At 41.8% G+C, this 21,924-nt stretch overlaps 1 protein-coding gene across 1 annotated transcript in view; it reads right to left on the bottom strand.

Annotated features, from left to right (window-relative positions):
* Positions 1-3,816, bottom strand: part of LOC311033458 (transient receptor potential cation channel subfamily M member 5-like) — a gene marked incomplete at its 5' end in the record, with an annotated part of 47,159 nt that extends 43,343 nt beyond the window's left edge. The window contains 2 exons of the mRNA XM_084040969.1: positions 2,340-2,543; positions 3,745-3,816. Of these exons, the coding sequence (XP_083897095.1) occupies positions 2,340-2,543; positions 3,745-3,816 (276 nt within the window). The remainder of the gene's footprint in view (positions 1-2,339; positions 2,544-3,744) is intronic.
* Between the last annotated feature and the right edge of the window lie 18,108 nt (positions 3,817-21,924).

Here is a 21,924-nt window from a genome sequence, read left to right as displayed (position 1 = left end):
ATTGGTTACAAATATATGTTAACGGTTTTACTATATTTTCTATTATATTTTTAACTAATGACATATCTATCTCGGTTGAGTCGGCAGATTTTTTCTCCTTAAATTCTTTTACTATTTCGAGTATTTCTGTTACTTCAACACCTCTAATAAAAATAGAATTAAGATTCCGGGGAACAATACCCTCCAACCCATCCCTGTCTCTTGGTTCCACAATCTCATTTGCTAGATTTTTACCTACATTTGCGAAATACTGATTAAATTAATTTGCTATTTCCCTTGGATTATTTATAGTTATATTATTATTGTTTACATACTGTAGTAGTTTGGGTATTCTGCTTTTGATGTGCTCTTTCTTATTATGCTATTTAATACCCTCCATGTCCCTTGTATGTTGGTTCTATGCTGATCCAATAATTTATGATAATACTCTTTCTTATTAGATCTTATAATATTTATTAGTTTATTTTTATATGTTTTATATCTAATTTCCGTTTCCTTTGTTCTATTTTTTAAGAAGGTTTTATATAATACATTCTTCTTTTTACATGCATTTTCTAGTCCCCTGGTGATCCATGGTTTGCTCACTTTCTTGTGTTTATTAGTCTGTTTTCTGACTGGACAGTTTTTATCATAAAGTGTAATTAATGTGTTTAAGAAGGCATCGTATGCTTTATTTGGGTTTGCGTCTGCATAGACCTCCTCCCAGTTCTGTTTGCTGAGGTCCACTTTGAGGGCTGCAACGGCTTTCGGTGTTTTAAGTCTATAGAGTGTCATCGCTGAATTGCCTCTTGCTCTTGAGACAGTGTTGAAGGATTGCAAAAACTGGAAGATGGTCAGTAATGTCATTTATGAGTAGTCCACCTATTATGTTACTGTCAATGTAATTTGTAAATATATTATCTATCAAAGTAGCTGTGTCTATTGTAATCCTACTGGGCTTGATGATCAAAGGAAAGAGACTATTGCTATACATATGATTAATGAAATATGTCGTTTTTTAAATTTCCTTTTGCTTTTAAAAGGTCAATATTAAAATCTCCACAAGCTACTTGAATCTTATTATTATTACAATTACCAAGCATAGCCACTAGTTTGCTATTAAATGTGTCCAGACAGGTACCTGGACACCTATAAACACAACTAATTATTATATTATTTGCCTTCTCTGCTTTTATTTCAATTGTTAGACATTCTAACATATTATCTATACTTTGTGTCTTGCTTTTAACAATATTACATTGCAGAGCTGTATCAACATGAATAGCAACTCCTCCTCCTGTTTTATTAGTCCTGTTAGATGTAAACAGCTCATATCCTTCCAGGTCCATCTCATATCCTTTCTTGCTATTAAGCCAGGTCTCTGATATTGCGATTACACTGAATTTATTTAATTTGTTAAGGTATGCTTTGATTTTACTAAAGCTACTATAGAGGCTTCTGCCATTAAAATGTATAATTGATAAGGCTCCTTCCATCTTAATATTACTTAATATAATATAAATTGCTCATCGGTGTAGTACTCGCAGTTGATATTTAGATTATTATACAAATGGCTATCAGGGTCCACATCGTTTTCAATCCCATATAATTTATGTTCAGTGAGGTCAAAAGTTTCATAATTCATATTTTCATACCTGTGATATAAACTATGCACATTTTCATCCCCACAATACACAAAAAACATGCAGTCGCCATGCGTAAAAATCCACTTGCAAGTTTCTGTCCGACAAGAGATCATGCAGTAAACCATATTGTCCGAAAAAGTTAAGCAAAAAATAATCCTTATCTTGTCTCCATTGTTTGTAATTAGAGCCTTCCTACAACATGCTATCCATGCAAAATAATAGTCATCCATGCATAAGCAAACATGCTCCCCGCAAAAAACAATTGAAAAAATAGATAGGAAATATTTCATGCAAAAAAAGGGTTTATCCATGCATCTTAAGGAAAAATACTCCACGCAAAAATAAGCAAAAATACTCAAGCAATATTCCATGCAGAAACGAAATCTATCCATGCACAAGCAAAAATATTCCACGCAAAAACCATAAGCAAAAACAAGCAGAAAGTAATCCATGCAAAAACAAAGTTTATCCATGCCCTTAGAGTTTTCTATTGAAAAAATACTATAAAAAATAATATTCCATGACATTTGTATCTTCAGTGGAGCAAAAGTAATCCATGCATAACAAAACAAAAAGCTTAATTTTGCCATGCCTTCTGCATCTTCAGGTCGCAGAGAGAACCAAACCAAAAACCAAAAATATAAGATACTCATCACGGTCGCAATTGGATTTTATCCATAATTTCGTGATATGTAGGCATTGTCAGTTCCTTACTTGTATTGTTCCAGGTCTTTTAGCTCTCTTACCGTTACCACCTTGGATGTTTCGGGAGATGATCCGTTCAACTCTGCAGTTTCTGGTCCACGTTGCTTGTATCTTGCTCTGCTTCTTTAGGTAGCGGGCCTCTCGGGCAATATCGGCGTTTTTCTTGGTTAGATGATCGTTTATGTAGACATTGGTCCCCTTCAGTTTCTTTCCCTGTCGCAGTAGATCAGTCTTGTGTTTGCGATTCACAAAACGGACAATTATAGCAGGTTTGGCTGTGCTATCCTTCCGAGGAAGTGTATGACAGGCCGAAATACTGTCTCTCTGGATGTTCATTTGTCTTCCTTCAAAGAATTGAACAATTTGGCTTTCCAGCGATAATTGTTCTTCTGTTGGAGTGTCCTCACCTTCATTCACTCCTGCGACGAGAGATGCTGTTCTAGCATAGGTTCGATGCTTTGTTTCCAAACCACTTATGATGAGGTCTTCCATCCTTGAATATTGTTCCAGTTCATCGATTCTTCTTTCGAGTCCATCGATTTTTTGGTCCTTTTCCATCATCATGTTCTTTAGCTCTTTAACCTCATCCACTAGCCCCATTAGTGTACCTACTTTTTTGGACACATTGGCCAGCTCCTCTGACATTAAGTCAAGAGATTTTCGGATCTCCTCCATGTCATCCGAACCTTCATTTGGAGCAGGATTATTGGATCGTCCTCTCCCGCTCCTGGACATTTTCACTTATTTTTGTCCTTATTAAACTCTTTTCCAATTTACAAAAAAACTTCACAATAAACTTGTCAGTTTTCTGTTTTTAGCCTATTTCTCTCCAGTCCGTGCAAACTGCAGCAGAAACGGCGTGTGACGCGTGTGACGTCACTCCCTGTGAGTAACTTAAGGTATGCAGTGGTGGAAAAAGTACTCAATTTGTTTCAATACTGCAATGTAGAAATGCTCTGTTACAAGTAAAAGTCCAGAATTAAAAATGTACTTGAGTAAAAGTACAAAAGTATTGGTATCAAAATGTACTTAAAGTACCAAAAGTAGAAAGTACTCATTATGCTGAATGTCCCATTTCAAAAAATAATTAAATATATAAAAATCTTTTAAAAATAGCAGATCTACAAGCTCACAATTCGTCGCGATGCGACACATTGTGAGCTTGTAGATCTGCTATTTTCAAATGGCCAAAATGTATATAGGGCTGAAGTGGTTAATGTATGTTTTTTAATAATAATCAAAATCTACAAAGTAACTAGTAGCTAAAGTTTTCAAATAATTGTAGTGGAATAAAAGTACAATATTTGCCTCTGAGTAAAGTAAAAGCATCTAAAAATTGTACTTAAGTAGTACTTGAGTAAATGTACTTAGTTACTTTACACCATTGCAGGTATGTTGTGATGTTGTTTCTCACCTTCCAGTTGATGTTGATGATGTCATCATTGAAGAGCTCACTGCTGGCAAAGTCCACTCTGTTCCATCTCATTGCTAGAAACAGTTCCTTACTGTAAGGGAAGGTTCTACCTGATGCACGGTGCATACTGGCTACACACACACACACACACACACACACACACACACACACACACACACACACACACACACACACACACACAATGAATGAATCATAATTAGTGGAGGAACCAAAAGCCCAAAAGTTGACTCTACCCCTCCCCGGGGTAGAACAGATGTGACATTCTTGTTTCAAATCTTTAACCCATTTAAACTGGGAACGCATCCGTGTCATTTTAGATTTATTTAGTATTCAAAAATAGCAGATATACAAGCTCATAGTGCGGCACCGAGTGCCGCGCTATGAGCTTGTAGATCTGCTATTTTTGAAAAATCGTGAAAATGTGTGCAACTCTTTCAATATATATTAAGGCCGGGCCGTTAACGCCGTTACCGGGCTAAGTTAACGGCGGACTCTTATCGTGCGATAAAAAAAGTAACGCCGTTAATCTATTCTCAAAGTTGGGTCTGGGAGCCGATTACATTAGCTGATGTATAGTGTGTACCAACGCCTGGTCGAATTACTCTGTGTCTGTGTGTGACTGCGTGTGTGTGTGTGTGTGTGTGTGTGTGTGTGTGTGGGGGGGGGATAGGTGTCGGGTTTCACATTACCGTGCGCGCTGCCTCTCATTCACTCAGACAGAGAGAGGCTGAGTGTGTGTTGTTGTGAGCGCTACTCGGTGCATGCGTGTTGCTCCACTCGTTAATTCATTTGATTCAGGCGTGTAAGCCCAGCGAAGCTTATTAAAGTGGTCATTGGGCAAAAGCAGAGCCTCCGCGACCGTGTTGGTGGACAAATATAGCAGTAGTTGGGCGCTGTTTGGCAATACTTGTTGCTATAGAGCTAGCCCCTACGGAACCTCTCCCTCCGCTATGTAGCTCCGAGATGAGGTACCTCTTTAGTTTCTGCCGTATGCGGTCGGTACCGTCGCACATTTTCCACTTTACATGTTTCTTACCCCTTTCTGCACATCGTATACAAAAAGTAAAGCATTTCCGCCACTCTCTCAGATATTTTAAGTTTTAGCTGGCCATAAAATCTATCCAACGAGTTGAAGAAAGTATTTAATTTGCCTCGGTTTTCATCCGGTTACATGTTTTTAAGACATTGCGCAAGAGTTGTGCCCGTAGAGATAACATTACTGACTCCCCTACTGGTCAAATGTTGAATTGCATCTTCTAATGCAAAATATTATGGAACCGGATGAAAACCGCGGCAAATTAAATACTTTCTTCAACTCGTTGGATAGATTTTATGGCCAGCTAAAACTTAAAACATCTGAGAGAGTGGCGGAAATGCTTTACTTTTTGGATACGATGTGCAGAAAGGGGTAAGAAACATGTAAAGTGGAAAATGTGCGACGGTACCGACCGCATACGGCATAAACTAAAGAGGGACCTCATCTCGGAGCTACATAGCGGAGGGAGAGGTTCCGTAGGGGCTACTATAGAGCATGCTAATGAGTGCTACGTGCTAACAAGTAACAACAAACAAATGTATGCTATTAAGCGTGCGGGTGCACACACACACACACACACACACACACACACACACACACACACACACACACACACACACACACACACACACACACACACACACACACACACACACACACACACACACACACACACACACACACAGTGTAGGACAGTGGTTCTAAAAGTGGGGTCCGGGGATCCCCAGCTAAATGATGGGTAGTTAGAAACCAAATGGACCCTTATGGGTCTGTAACTCAGAGTGTACAAATCGAACCAAATGGACCCTTATATGGGTCTGTAACTTGGAGTGTACAAACCAAATGGACCCTTATGGGTCTGTACATTCAGTGTCCAAATGGAACCAATTGGTCACAATTTTCAAAGATAGGCCTATTGGAGAAACTTTTCAATAGCAGACTAGATTTGTTTTGGGATATATTTAATGTAGCCTACTCTCAGAGAGTCAATATGGTTTTAGAACTAACAGATCAACATCTCAGGCATTGATGGAATCCATTGAAAGAATCACAGTTGCAATTGGAATATTAATGTACCTCAAAAAAGCTTTTGACACTATCTATCACAACATATTAATAAACAAACTGGAGAAAATTGGCATTAGAGGCATTGCAGTAGACTGGATTAAAACAAAGTTATTTGGACAGACGTCAACAGTTTGTGAAGCTGGGCAAATACAGCTCAAATCATTTGGACATTGCTTGTGGCGTCTTCCAGGGGTCAGTATTGGGGGCCAAACTTTTTATTCTTCACATTAATGATATTTGCCAAGTTTCTAAGCTGCTGTCACTGGTACTTTTTACAGTTGACGCATATGTTTTTTGCCCTGGGGATTATCCAGATGATAATATAAAATAATTTGGAATAAACAGGGATTGCTTTTTAAAATGCAGTGTTTACACATGTTTTTCAGACTGGATAAAACTGTTTTTTTTAATCATATCGGATATCGATATCGGCCAAAATGTCACATCGGTGCATCCCTAGAACACACATATTTTGAATGCCTTCGGCAGACTTCAAATGAGCTATTTTAATCTAGATTAATCTAGATTAAAAAAAATAATCTATGCCCACCTCTAATATATATATATATATATATATATATATATATATATATATACACTGCTCAAAAAAATAAAGGGAACACTTTGATCCCTTAATTCTTTTGAGTTTTTTCGTTAGCAGTATGTACACAGTTCATGAAAAAATTCAAAAGAATTAAGGGATCAAAGTGTTCCCTTTATTTTTTTGAGCAGTATATATATATATATATATATATACTATGTATATTTTTCAAAGCGAACATTTGTAACTCAAAACTTTGCTTCTGGGTATTCTACAAATGTCTTATAAATCCGAACAGTCTTTTGAAAAAACTTACATTGCTATAGTGGTGCTCAAAACTTTTTCATGTCAAGGAACCCCAAAATTATATGTAGTTGGCCACGGACCCCCATCTCAAAATATGTTGTTCCAGGGACCCCCCAGCTTTAAAAATATATACATGTTGAAAGAGTTTTTTTTTTTAATTGCAGATGTACAAGCTCATAGCGCGGCACTTGTTTTACTTTTACTACTCTTCTATCAGGGGTAGAACTAAAGGAAACATTTTTTTTTTTCCTACCCTGGGGAGAGGTATCTATAAAACAAAGGCCCTTTTTGAGTGTTTGTTCCTGCGCTAAATGTGCTGTTTGAGTGGTTCTCAAACTTTTTCATCTCAAGGACCCCCAAATTGACACTTATTAGCCCGCGGACCCCCATTTGAAAAGATATGCCAGGGACCCCATAAGAGACGATTTTTACGGCTCTAGCAATGGTTCTCAAACATTTTAATTTCAAGGACCCCAAATTCATATTGTAAAATCAATGTTCATTTAACTCTGAGAGTGTACAAATGGAACCACAGACCCATAAGGGTCCATTTGGTTCCTATCCATCATTTAGCTGGGGACCCCCTGGAACCCCCTCAAGTACCCCTGGGGGTCCCCGGACCCCACTTTGAGAACCAATGCTGTAACCCACAGTGTTTCACCTCCCAGAAGTAAAGACTATTAAATATCATATTAATTATTGTTCTATATTGTACCTGGCATCAGGACTTTGATCATGACTGTATCAAAGTGTTCTGGTTTCTCCTGCTCTTCATGGTAGAATGTTATCAGCTTCCTGTTCTCGTAGATGCTCTGAACCTGAGGGTCAAGGTCAAAGGTCACAGCATGGGTAAATTAAAAATGTCTGCAATTACATCAACTGTAAACAGAAACTTGTAAGACTTTATGATATTCAGATGGCATTTAGTGTAATAATACAAACACACACACACACACACACACACACACACACACACACACACACACACACACACACACACACACACACACACACACACACAGACACACAATGTATATCTGCAAAGTAACTAGTAACTAAAGCTGTAAAATAATTGTAGTGGAGTAAAAGTAAAAGTACTGAATAGGGGAAATACTCCAGTAAAGTAAAACATCCTCAAAGGTGTACTTAAGTACAGTACTTGAGTAAATGTACTTAGTTACTTTACACCACTGCCATTTGGTTTCATTTTACACTCTCAACCCCCTCAAAGACCTGGACCACTTGTTTAGAAGAATAGCAATGAGACGATGAAATGTCTTTGTATTATTGTGTATATTATTGATATTTATACCACACTGTGGATTGTTATAATAATAAACATACATATGTATGTTAAATGTACATAACCGCCTTCTGTCATTTATCTTGCCATTCCCACAACAATATACAGAGAGAAAAGGCATATTTTGGACATAGTTAGAATGGTGATTAATAATGATTAATTAATGTTTAAGCTGTGATTAATATGATGATTCTTTTATCGTTTGACAGCCCTAGTATACACACACACACACACACACACACACACACACACACACACACACACACACACACACACACACACACACTAATGAGTACTTTCTACTTTTGGTACTTTAAGTACATTTTGATACCAATACTTTTGTACTGTTACTCAAGTAAATTTTTAATTCTGGACTTTTACTTGTAAGGGCGCGCTCCCACCGCACTTTTATTTTACCTCTGGGGCAGAATCTGCCAATGCTTTGTCAATGCAAATGCGTGGATTCACGCAAGAGCAGATTTTTCCGCTTGTCGCGCAGACCTTGCGTTTATCCGCTCTACACGAAGAAGCATAAAACTTCTGGAGGCAGGAGCTGATTTTCCTCCTCTGTCCAATCGGGTGAGTCGAAGGCGGACCGTCCCAAGACTCAGGAAGCAACATGGTGATCTCAGTGGACCAACTGGTTGTAGCTGTTGCATCTCACCCAGTACTTTATGATTTGACCATGAAAGAGTTCCATATGACTGACATTAAAGAACTGGCCTGGTTACAAGTCAGTGCGGTCGAAAAGGCTTCAAGTTAGTGTAATAATATATTTAGTGTAATAATATTACTCTAACTATATATTTAATAGCCTTGTCAGTTAAAAATAGTCTTCAATTTTGCACTTGGGGTTCGTACATCTACATACACATTCAGATTTAAAATATAAAGTGCTTACCCCATGGCCACGGATTTTACAATCATGTACGGGCCCTCAGAAGTACCCGTATCTTCCGTATTGTTCAATAAAAAGCATTTTAATCCGATTGGTGGCCAATTTCCCATAGAGTTATAATGTACCAACAGTGCAATACACCTCTCAACCACTAGGGTCGCGCAGTTGAAAGCATACGGAGAAAATGACCACTGATTGGATTCAAATGCTTTTTATTGAACAATACGGAAGATACGGATACTTATGAGGGCCCGTACATGATTGTAACATCCGTGGCCATGGGGTAAGTACTTTATATTTTAAATCTGAATGTGTATGTAGATGTACAAACCCCAAGTGTGAAAGTGCAAAGACAGATGCTGATGTGCGTCAGTGGTTGCCTGGCAACGTCAAGGCAGAAGGCGGTGCGGGCAACGGGGACGGTCTTGAATGTGAGTGACAGGTGCGTCACAGCGTTTTTTTAGAATCCGCTGGCTGCAAAAAACTGTGGCCGCGCACAACCTGCGTTTAACAGCGGCCAGCCAACTTTTGGTGAGAGCGCGCCCTAAGAGAGCATTTCTATATTGCAGTACTGATACTTTTACCTAAGTAAAACAAATTGAGTACTTTTTCCACCACTGCATACTAATTTCACTTTTCCAAGTTTTTCATCAAAGTGTTCATCTGTTACCATCCCAATAACATAGTTCTCTTCTGAATATTCAGATTCCATTTCAAAACGCCCGCTTCACCCAACAAGCCACCAGCCTCCTCTCTCCCCAGTGGATTTACAAATAATTATCTGCCTGTGATTGGCTACAGGTTCAGCCTCATCACTGTGAACCAATCACTGCTCTTACCTGTTCAACAAGTTGATCTGTCAGGGCTTCAGAAGGGAAGTGTTTCCTGATCACTTCTGTCACTCTAGTGACATCAGATTGGTTCTCCAAGATGTCACTCAAGAGGTCAGCCACACCTCCTGAACCTGCCAGCACCAACCAGGGTGTAGAGTTCTTCAAAGACACGCCCACCCTCTGATGAAGATATATGTGTGTGTGTGTGTGTGTGTGTGTGTGTGTGTGTGTGTGTGTGTGTGTGTGTGTGTGTGTGTGTGTGTGTGTGTGTGTGTGCGTGCGTGCGTGCGTGCGTGCGTGCGTGCGTGCGTGCGTGCGTGCGTGCGTGCGTGCGAGAGAGAGAGAGAGAGAGAGAGAGAGAGATGGATGATAATAATAAATAAGCAGGTATAATAAAAAACAATACTCCTATAATGCTCCAGGCTCATAAACGTCAAGTTATATTGTAATGTAAATGATATTGGATGAATGAATATTGTATTAAGAAGCAGTGATTGTACCTCCAGCATGGAAAGCTCTCCTGATATGAGCATGTTGAGGACAGGAATGTTAATGCTGCTCTCTGTAAGAAAATTATGAATTCTATTAAATCATAACTCAACTGGGAAATGATCTCCTTTCTCATTGCTCTATGTACAGTACAGTTCATTTATAGCGATAGCACACTGATGTATCATAGTTCTACATATCTCTATGTGAATATTTCCATATATCTCCTCCAACCTTATGTCCCCTCCCGTTCCCTCAGGTTCAGTGAAGGCTTTCTCTGTTGCCCCTCCCCCCCACTGGAAAGCACTCCCCAACCATCTCAGAAATGCCCCTCCCTCCTCTCCCCCAAAACATCACTCAAAACCCACCTCTTCAAGATAGCTTCTCTCAGCTGATGTCTGGTTAAGATGCCTCTCCAACCCATGCTTAAAGGACAACTTTAGTTTTTTACAACCAATGTTTATGTTTTAGATTGTACTTAAAGTAAATAAAATAAAATATGAGTGTTAAAATGTTTAAATGTACTGCTTTCTATAGTTTTAGCAATTTTCGCCATCTTTTTTACAGTGGGCGGGGCATTCTGTCCGGTGGCTAAATATGTCTTTTTTTACACAATAACCTGGTGTTTTCTTTATTATTTTTTACAGTAGCTCTTCTAGCCCCGAATAACTCACATCTGGCCATCAAAGACCACAGGACCCCTTTTATTGTGTAAAAAAGGCATATTTAGCCACCAGACAGAATGCCCCCGCCCACTGTAAAAAATATCGCAAAAATTGCCAAAACTGTAGAAAGCAGTAAATGAAAAAAAAAATAACACTCATCTTTTATTTACTTTAATTACAAGCTAAAATATAAACCTTGGTTGTAAAAAACTAAAGTTGTACTTTAAAGGGATTGTAGGCGAGTTCAGACATAATCAAAGAAAAAAAACTGTTGTCAAACACCGCCCCTCCAGCAGTTCGTTTCCCCGACCACCAGGGGGTGACGCAGGGGGGGAAATCTAAATGGGCCATGCCCAAAATAGGTTGCCTTATGCGGATACAATTCGCGGAACTGCCCGCCCCTACGGTTCTCTGAATTTTTATTTTTAAATAGGCTCTTTCATGATAAGTTGACCACATATATGAAGTTAAACAACTAAATTCTATCCACACGCTATCTTAAAAGTAAATTCTGTGCCTCAAAAACGAAGTTTGAGAGCGTTTTAAAACCGAAAGTAAAAAGTTGACACGGGCACGGACGCGCACGGACACGCACATGCGTGCGTCAATTTACGACCCGGACATAAACAACATGAACATAAACAGAAGGGAAAATACGGATTTCAGAAAGAGTACTGTGTTTCAATGCAGGAAAACACCCCAGCATCATTATATAGTGGCTGATAGAGGGGAGAAAATGCAAAATATATATATATGAATATTTTTTAAATTTAGGCTTAATGTTCCCTACAATCCCTTTAACCTTTTATCTTTTTAATGTAGCTTATTACTTATCTTTAATTGTTTTTCCTCTCAATAAATATATGAATGAATATAACATGAATATAACTTTACCATGTTATATACTGTATGAATGAATATAACATGAATGTAGGTGCCAAAATCCCTTATGCGTTTTCAAGATAATAGAGTCCACTTCCAACGTACATTTTCATCATTTATTCAAACCAAAAAAGGTGTAAACTCAATCAAATAAAAATGGTAAGAAAAGTGTTCCTGGTCTAACCCCAGTGCTGTCTTTTCCACTTGTACCCAAATGTACTGACTCAGGTCACTGTGACCCTGGCTTCTTATATACAGGACAATCATCGCACCTGTGCCTAATCAAAGCAGCTGTTCTAAATCCCTTGATTAGAGCAACAATTAAGCAGAGTTGCATCATGCACAGTCCTATACTATCAAAAATGGTTAACCAAACACTGGAAAATACACATCTACTATAATCCTTATTATTTCAAAACTCTCACAATAATTCTCGCAATACACAAGTTATACATTTTCAGATATCTGCTCCCACAATGAATATAACGTACCAAGATTAATTTAATTCCAGTAACCAACACATCCTTTACGTCCATCATCTCTTACCCTCGATGTGTTGTGTAGAGATGTGTTTCTCTAACTTGACGCTGAAGTTCTTCTCTCCTCCTCTGTGACCTTCACTCCCATCATCCACCAGCAGGAAGGCCCTATGGTTCTTCTCCAGACAAGAGTCACTGGTTGTGTTCTCAACAGAGTAACGAACATCTCTGCCCTGAGACGGAAGAAAACAGGAATTACATCTCACTTTGTTGTTATCCATGTCGTCACCTTGCTAAACTAATGGCCTAAGTCATTTTTTTTTGTTTTTCAGGAAAAATTCAAAACTGATCCAAAACAAAACTATATGATATTTCTTAATAATTTCACCCAAAACGTTTATAACAAATTATGACTATTAACATAAAAATAACACTGTCTGTCAATTATGTAACATAAGAGATTTATATAGGTTTAAATAGGACCTGCAATTATTTTGGCCCAAGACACACAAACAAGTGACTTAGGCCCAAAAAAATGGGTGCAAGCTCCGACATTAAACAGTAAACCCGAACGAAACCCGCACCCTAACCCTAACCGCACGTGGATGCCACATAGTCGGAGAAAAGGTCTGTCGGATTAACGCATGCCTCCCCAAAAAAATTGCCTATTTTAGCCTAAGTCACACTAGGGAGGCCATTATACTAAAGGGGAGTGAACAGCATGATCCTTTTCAATTAGGAGATAAGGAGATAGGCCATTCTACCAGAGGTGGCCAGTGTCATGAGGAGCTGACTTAGGCAAATATAACATTTTCCTAAAAAAAATGACTTAGGCCATTAGTTTAGCAAGGTGACGATGTGCTTCTGGTGAGTCTAAGATGGGGGGAGGGGGGAGGGGGGGGGGGGGGGGGGGGTGGGGGGGGTCACATGTTAAGGCTGAATTGACTCAATATGGATCCAAGACAGGAAGTTCAGAGTATATTTAATTCATAAAGGCTCCATATTTACTAAACTAGATCCTAACTCACTTTGTCAAAAACAATGAAATCACATTATGATAACAGTATTTATTATTATTAGAGAGTGGCAGTAACATAATAAAAAGGACATTTAATATCAGTACATATTAGTATGGTACAGTACAGTTACAGCACAGATAGTGGAGTTTGATAGAATGATACTTTTATGAAGATGAGTAATTAGGTGGAGGAAAACACTATTTGTAAACCGTGTTTGTGTGTTTGTATAAATACCTGAGAGACCAACTGGTCTCTGTTGTTCACACATCCCCAAGGAGTGATGCCCACCGCATAGACCTGTCTGTTGTCCCTCACCGCCTCTCCTACACATCTCCCTACGCCTTCATCAAAGCCTTCTGTCAGTATCCAGCTGAAGACTTCTCGATCTGTGTGTGTGTGTGTGTGTGTGTGTGTGTGTGTGTGTGTGTGTGTGTGTGTGTGTGTGTGTGTGTGTGTGTGTGTGTGTGTGTGTGTGTGTGTGTGTGTGAGTGCACATTCGTTTTTGTAAAATATGAGAGACAGACAGACAGACAGACAGACAGACAGACAGACAGACAGATTGTTATAAATGTCAAATGTGGGATTTTATATAAAGTTGAAACAGATCTTTAAGAGACGTGGAATGAGGATGGATTCTGTGTCAGTCATTACATCATCCACATTCTACTGACCTTCAGACAATTATAACTCCATTCATCAACTGGATTATGATGTGAAATACATTATTTAATATTCACTACCAATTACTGTCATTAGTCATGTCTGTCTGTCTGTCTGTCTGTCTGTCTGTCTGTCTGTCTGTCTGTCTGTCTGTCTGTCTGTCTGTCTGTCTGTCTGTCTGTCTGTCTGTCTGTAGTTATATAGCGCTATATTATAATCATTACTATAGAGTGTGTGTTCAGTAACAGTGTTAAATAGATCTATATTGTGATAGTAATCATTACTATAGAGTGTTTGTTCAGTAACAGTGTTAAATAGATCTATATTGTGATAGTAATCATTACTATATGTCACGGTCCGCTCCTCGGGCCGTGGACGGTGACTTATTATTTGGACCTTGAATGCCCTTATATGGTGTTGAACTCTTAAGGGCTGTTCTGTAGGCCTGTGTAGGCCATTGTTCATCATGATCTGTATGTATTCTTGCATTGTTGTAACTCTGTTGCCATTTGCCTTGGTTCTCCTTGTACTTTTATTGTGTAGTTATGTTCCTAGTTTTCCTGTCTCCTGTCTAGTTGTTGCTACCTGTCTTGTCTCACCTCCCCTTGATTAGTTTGTTCTCCACCTGTGTCCTGTTAGTCTCCCAGCCAATCACTGTGTTGATTGTCTTTGAGTTCACCTGTGCCCAGTTAGTCCTGTGTCTATTTAAGTCCTGTGTTTGCTTCAGTTCCCTGTCGGTTCGTTGATTGTATGTCAGTGTGAGTTTATGCCAGTCTTTGTATCCTCACTCATTGTTGCCTTGTGTTATATTCCCCTAGCTTTCCCAGTCTAGTTTTCCTGTTACTCCTGTTTTGTCTATTTCATGTTCTATCTGATTACCCGGTGACTGACTCTGCCTGTACCTGACGTTGTTTGCTGCCAACTCCTTTTGTGACAGTGTTAATAAACACTTTGATTCGAGCTGCTTTGCCTCTGCCTCTCATCTCGCACTTGGGTCCTACACCTCCCTCCCTCGCATCGTGACAGAACGAACCGACCATAATGGACCCAGCAGATGATGCAGAGGTGGATGATTTCACCAAGGCACTTCAATCGATGATCTCCATCATGGACAATTGCCAAGATCCCTCCATCAGTGCAGAACGTAAGATTGAGGGTCTGAAGCAGGCCCTCCGAGTGGCATATTCTAGGCCAGAGCTAGCAGATAAATTTGAGGGGACAATTAAGGTAATGTGGGCCGCTTTGTCCAATGCGCCTGCAAGCCTACGGGCTGCTAGCATTCAGCCCACTTCTCCACCTGTTCTCCAGCCTGCTAGCCATTGTCCTGCTTGTCCTCAGCCTGCTCTCAAGCCTGCTCACCAGCCTGCACCGCAGTCAGTCTGCCTTGGATATGTAGGCCTCCGGCCTGTGTGCTCTGCTCTTGCCCCTGTTGACCCTGCGTTCCCCGAGCCACCCTACGGTGAGACTGTGTCAGCCCTAAACCCTTGGGCTGGGTCTCGCTTGGCCATCGTCAAGGGGAGGCGGGCGAGGGGGCGCCATCGTCATCGCTCGCGGCAATGCTCCATGCTGCCCAACGTCCAGGAGCCTCCGCTGCCCAGCTCTCCGCTGCCCAGCACTCCGCTGCCCAGCTCTCCACTGCCCCGCTCTCCGCTGCCCAGCACTCCGCTGCCCAGCTCTCCGCTGCCCCGCTCTCCGCTGCCCAGCACTCCGCTGCCCAGCTCTCCGCTGCTCAGCACTCCGCTGCCCAGCACTCCGCTGCCCAGCACTCCGCTGCCCAGCTCTCCGCTGCTCAGCACTCCGCTGCCCAGCACTCCGCTGCCCAGCTCTCCGCTGCCCAGCATCTACGGGGCACCACCGCCCGGCGACCGGCGTGCACCACAGCCCGGCGTCCAACGTGCACCACCGCCCGGCGACCAACGTGCACCACCGCCTGGCGACCAACGTGCACCACCGCCCGGCGACCGGCGTGCACCACCGCCCGGCTCCAGGTGTGCACCACCGCCCGGCAACCAGCATGCACCGTTATCCTGCGACGGTGAGGCTCCACTGCTGACCAGCGACGGTGAGCCTCCTCTTCTGTGCAACGCCGCTGATGCCCTACCAGATGCCGTGTTGGCCGTTCCTGCCGACATCCTACCTGAACCATGGTCGGCTGTCCTTGCCGACACCTTGCCCGTCCTGACTAAAATCTCACCACCTGACGTTCCGTCTGAATTCGCGTCTGCCGACGGTCCGTATGAATTCTCGTCAGCTGATATCCCGTCTGAATTCACGTCGACTGATGTCCTGCCCGGTGCCTTGTCGGCCGTCCCCGCCGACATGCCACCTGTCCTGCCTGGCGTCTTGCCGATTATCCCCCCTGACGCCATGTCTGTCCTACCCAAACCTACTGTGGCTGTACCTGCTGACGACCTTCCTGAGCCCTCACCAGCTGTCTACGTCAACGACCTGCCTGTGCCCTCTGCGTCTTCGTCACCTGACGATCTGCCAGAGCCCTCGCCAGCCGTCTACGCCAACGACCGGCGTGTGCCCTCTGCGCCCTCGTCACCCGACGACCTGCCAGAGCCCTCGCCAGCCGTCTACATCTACGACCAGAGTGAGCCCTCTACACCCTCGTCAGCTGTCCACACCAACGTCCCGCCTGTGTCCTCGTCGGCTGTCCCTGACGACGATCCTCCGGTGTCCTCGTCTGCTGTCCCCGCCGACGTCCCATCGTCCACACCTGAGTCCTGGTCGGCTGTCCCCACCGACTTCCCCACTGAACTCTTGTCAGCCTTCCCTCCTGACAACTCTTGCGAACTTTACGAACTGTCCTCTGTTGTCACTGCCGAGGCTGACCTAGCACTCATGCTGCCGGACCCCGAGCCTGACCCTCAGCTGTCAGAGCCCGGGCTTGCACTACAGCAGCAGAACCTCGGGCCTGCACTCCGGCAGCTGGCCCCAAGGCTGGCTCTCCAGCTGCCAGACCCTGGGTTTGCACTCCAGCCGATGGACCCCGAGACTGCTCTTCAGCCACTTGGTCCCGGTTCTCCTCAGGTGCCCCAGTCTCAGTGTCCTCTGTCTACCTTCCCAGACCTAACATAGTAGGTAGCCCCATTCCCAGCCCTGTCCATAGTTCTGTCCCTTTCGTACCTAGCCCTCCTGTTTCCCAGCGTAGCCCCCCTTTTCTCCAGTCTCCAAGACTCCCTAAGTTCCACTCTGGAACACCCCGCCCTTTGGTCAGTGGTGTAGTTGGTCCCCCCATCTGCCCATTAGCTGCTCTCCCCATCTGTTTGTCTGCGTGTCTTTCTTCCTGTTTGGCTGCTAGTCTTTCGGCTACGCAGCTCGTCCGTCTGTCTAGTCCCCCGTCCACCAGTTTCCCTTTCGACCCTTTTACCCGCCTGCTGTGTCAAACCTCATGTTTGTCCGCCTGCATGGCTGTCTGTCAGTTAATCTGTCTGTCTCTCTGTCTTTCTCAACTTCTCCCTTTCTGCTTGTCTGTGTGTCTGTCTGTGTGTCTGCCCTCCTGTCTTTCTGTGTGAGTGTATGATTGTGCGTTTCCACTGTCTCTGTCAGTGTTTTTCTTGTTTCTCTGTCCATTTATCGGCATTACAGCTAGCTGCCTGCCTGTCGGCTAGTCTGTGTGATGTCTCTTTGTCTGGTTTGAGTGTCTGTATGTTGCCTGTCTGTCTTTTCCCTTTTTTCCCTGTCCAGTGTTTTTTGCCCTTCCCTAACCCAGTCCCGTCCTGCCCTGTACAGTTCAGCTGGCCCGGTGTTTTTTTGCACTGCCGCTGCCAGTTTTGTTTTTGTTTCCTTGCCCTTTTTCGGCCCTCGCCCCTCCTGGTCACCACCACCCGCCCTTGTTTGGTAGTCATGTGGGCCGTCTGGGATCCGACCCTTGGAGGGGGGGTACTGTCACGGTCCGCTCCTCGGGCCGTGGACGGTGACTTATTATTTGGACCTTGAATGCCCTTATATGGTGTTGAACTCTTAAGGGCTGTTCTGTAGGCCTGTGTAGGCCATTGTTCATCATGATCTGTATGTATTCTTGCATTGTTGTAACTCTGTTGCCATTTGCCTTGGTTCTCCTTGTACTTTTATTGTGTAGTTATGTTCCTAGTTTTCCTGTCTCCTGTCTAGTTGTTGCTACCTGTCTTGTCTCACCTCCCCTTGATTAGTTTGTTCTCCACCTGTGTCCTGTTAGTCTCCCAGCCAATCACTGTGTTGATTGTCTTTGAGTTCACCTGTGCCCAGTTAGTCCTGTGTCTATTTAAGTCCTGTGTTTGCTTCAGTTCCCTGTCGGTTCGTTGATTGTATGTCAGTGTGAGTTTATGCCAGTCTTTGTATCCTCACTCATTGTTGCCTTGTGTTATATTCCCCTAGCTTTCCCAGTCTAGTTTTCCTGTTACTCCTGTTTTGTCTATTTCATGTTCTATCTGATTACCCGGTGACTGACTCTGCCTGTACCTGACGTTGTTTGCTGCCAACTCCTTTTGTGACAGTGTTAATAAACACTTTGATTCGAGCTGCTTTGCCTCTGCCTCTCATCTCGCACTTGGGTCCTACACCTCCCTCCCTCGCATCGTGACACTATAGAGTGTTTGTTCAGTAACAGTGTTAAATAGATCTATATTGTGATAGTAATCATTACTATAGAGTGTTTGTTTAGTAACAGTGTTAAATAGATCTATATTGTGATAGTAATCATTACTATAGAGTGTTTGTTCAGTAACAGTGTTAAATAGCTCTATATTGTGATAGTAATCATTACTATAGAGTGTTTGTTCAGTAACAGTGTTAAACAGCTCTATATTGTGATAATAATCATTACTATAGAGTGTTTGTTCAGTAACAGTGTTAAATAGATCTATATTGTGATAATAATCATTACTATAGAGTGTTTGTTCAGTAACAGTGTTAAATAGATCTATATTGTGATAGTAATCATTACTATAGAGTGTTTGTTCAGTAACAGTGTTAAATAGATCTATATTGTGATAGTAATCATTACTATAGAGTGTTTGTTCAGTAACAGTGTTAAACAGCTCTATATTGTGATAGTAATCATTACTATAGAGTGTTTGTTCAGTAACAGTGTTAAATAGATCTATATTGTGATAATAATCATTACTATAGAGTGTTTGTTCAGTATCAGTGTTAAATAGATCTATATTGTGATAGTAATCATTACTATAGGATGTTTGTTCAGTAACAGTGTTAAATAGCTCTATATTGTGATAGTAATCATTACTATAGAGTGTTTGTTCAGTAACCGTGTTAAATAGATCTATATTGTGATAATAATCATTACTATAGAGTGTTTGTTCAGTAACAGTGTTAAATAGATCTATATTGTGATAGTAATCATTACTATAGAATGTTTGTTCAGTAACAGTGTTAAACAGCTCTATATTGTGATAGTAATCATTACTATAGAGTGTTTGTTCAGTAACAGGAGTCTCCATGTCTCTCCAGCTCTTTCATGAACAGGTTGGGATACTAATTTAATCCAATCAGGAGAGAGAACTCATACAGGATACACATTTGAAACAGGAAGTGATGACACAAAGAAGTTCAGGATAGAGAATCCATTCATCAGCTTTTTATTTTATAGTGTTATAGTGTTATGCTATATGTTTTATAGTTATTTTATAGATCCAATGTTGTTTGCTCACTTCTTTGTGTCATCACTTCCTGTTTCACTTGTTCATCCTGTATGAGTTTGTCACACGCGCGCAAGCGCACACGCACGCACACACACACACACACACACACACACACACACACACACACACACACACACACACACACACACACACACACACACACACACACACACACACACACACACACACACACACACCTTTATCCAAGGCTTTGACCAGTCCCTGTCTGATGACCTTCTGAACCCAGGGGTTGACCTCTGCACTGCCTTGTCCTCCCACCACAGACACCACCATGTAGGGTGTCCTCAAACCCCACCCATCATCTTGGCCCCACCTCCTTGTCATCCGGTCGTAGATAAGGGAGGGTTCAGTGTCTGATGACAGACGCAGGAACTAGGTGATCAAAGAGACAAATCAGAAGATGACAGTGATGATGATCAACATAAATACACTCTCATCTTTCTTATCAAGAGAGGAGGGTTTTACACTCATTTATAGCCTTATTGTCTATTCTAAAGATGAAGTTGTGTGTCTGCGGGTACAGCTTTGACTTTTACTTGTGTGTGTGCGTGCGTGCGTGCGTGTGTGTGTGTGTGTGTGTGTGTGTGTGTGTGTGCTTGCTTGTGTGTGCGTGTGTGTGTGTGTGTGTGTGTGTGTGTGTGTGTGTGTGTGTGTGTGTGTGTGTGTGTGTGTGTGTGTGTGTGTGTGTGTGTGTGTGTGTGTGTGTGTGTGTATGTGTTTTAATGGTGTGTGTGTGTGTGTGTGTGTGTGTGTGTGTGTGTGTTTTAATGGTGTATTTGGAGGATTCAATGACATCATCCTCAGGGGCCTTAAAGGAGTAGTTCACCCCAAAAATGACTTGAAGCATGACTTCATGGAGATTATTTTGTTTTTGACGCATTCCTGAGACAATATTTTTTGTTCCGGAGGAAAGATGCTAATGTATCCCGGTAGGAGACTCTTTGTGTCTCCTACCGGATACACACCTAGTCATCAAATTATTGTCTCAGGAATGCGTCAAAAACAAAACAAATCTCCATGAATTCAAGGCTAAGGGTTTGTGATTGATAAAAAATAAGTCTTTTTTTTTGGTGAACTACTCCTTTAAAGCAACAACAACCTTATGATCAAACTAAATATGTTTTACTCCGATGTACGGTACTACAGTATGTGGAAAACTTTAATGATGAATCTCTTGACTGAATAATGTTAAATAGATGATGTAAGACAGAGTATCATGAACCACAGAGAACATTCATCACATTGTCAGTCAGATACTTACAGCTTTAGAGCACCCCCATCCGCCTCCCTCAATCTTCAACTCTCCAAAAGCATCAGTGGGCTGTTCAGAGGAGTGCAGCTCACTGGTCCACTCAGTGTCCACAGCTGTGTTGATGTGTGTTGGATGTTTGTCTCTGGGACGTCCACACTGACACCGTCCATCACTGATGACACAACAGGACAATATATCAATATCTGGGGACCCCCAGGGGTCCTTGAGGGGGGTATAGGGGGTCCCCAGCAAAATGAGGAACAGTTTAAACACTTAAAGCTATTTTATATCTCAGATATTCAAAAACAGCCGATCTACAAGCTCATCACAATGCTACACGTTGTAGATCGGCTATTTTATAATAATGTGACAAATGGCTGTATATATTTTCAGATGGGGGTCCTCAGTCACATACGTATTAGCCTGACGTGGCCACTGCCAGACAATATCACAGCTATTCTTTTTCCCTCTGCTCTGGCACATTCATCTGGTTTTCCAGGCTACATACAGATCAATATGAGGGTCTCAGTCACACATGGGGGTCGTGACATGTAACAGTTTGAGAAGCACTGAACTAGACATGCTATCATGTGTCTTTACAATCATCACATTATCATTATTATTATTATTATAATTATTATGTATTCATTCATCCTGTCATGATGTGTGTGTACAATCATCACATTATTAATCAGTCAGTCAAACTTTAAAGATACATGACAACATTAAAAAACAATAACAGACATATCAACTCTAATCAGCTCTACAACACAAACTTCCTGTTTTGCATTTTCATCTTTTTGTCCGTTTCATACTTCATGTTTCCTAAGAACTACTTACATATGATACTACTATTATATATATTATAGTTCATACTGTACTTTATGCTTCCCAAACCTCTCAGCCTGCGACCCAAAAATAAATGTGATGTCTGCCCAGGACCCAAACTAGAGAAAATAGCAGATCTGATATTTTCACAACTTCTAATTGTCTCCGCCAGGCCGAAAGTCATGGCGAGAGAGTATGTTTTGCACCCCGTCCGTCCGCCCGTCTGTCCGTCCG

The sequence above is a fragment of the Gymnoscopelus microlampas genome, assembly GCF_963454915.1.
Source record: "Gymnoscopelus microlampas genome assembly, chromosome: 18".
NCBI lineage: Eukaryota > Metazoa > Chordata > Actinopteri > Myctophiformes > Myctophidae > Gymnoscopelus > Gymnoscopelus microlampas.
This window is presented reverse-complemented; position numbering and strand designations above follow the sequence as displayed.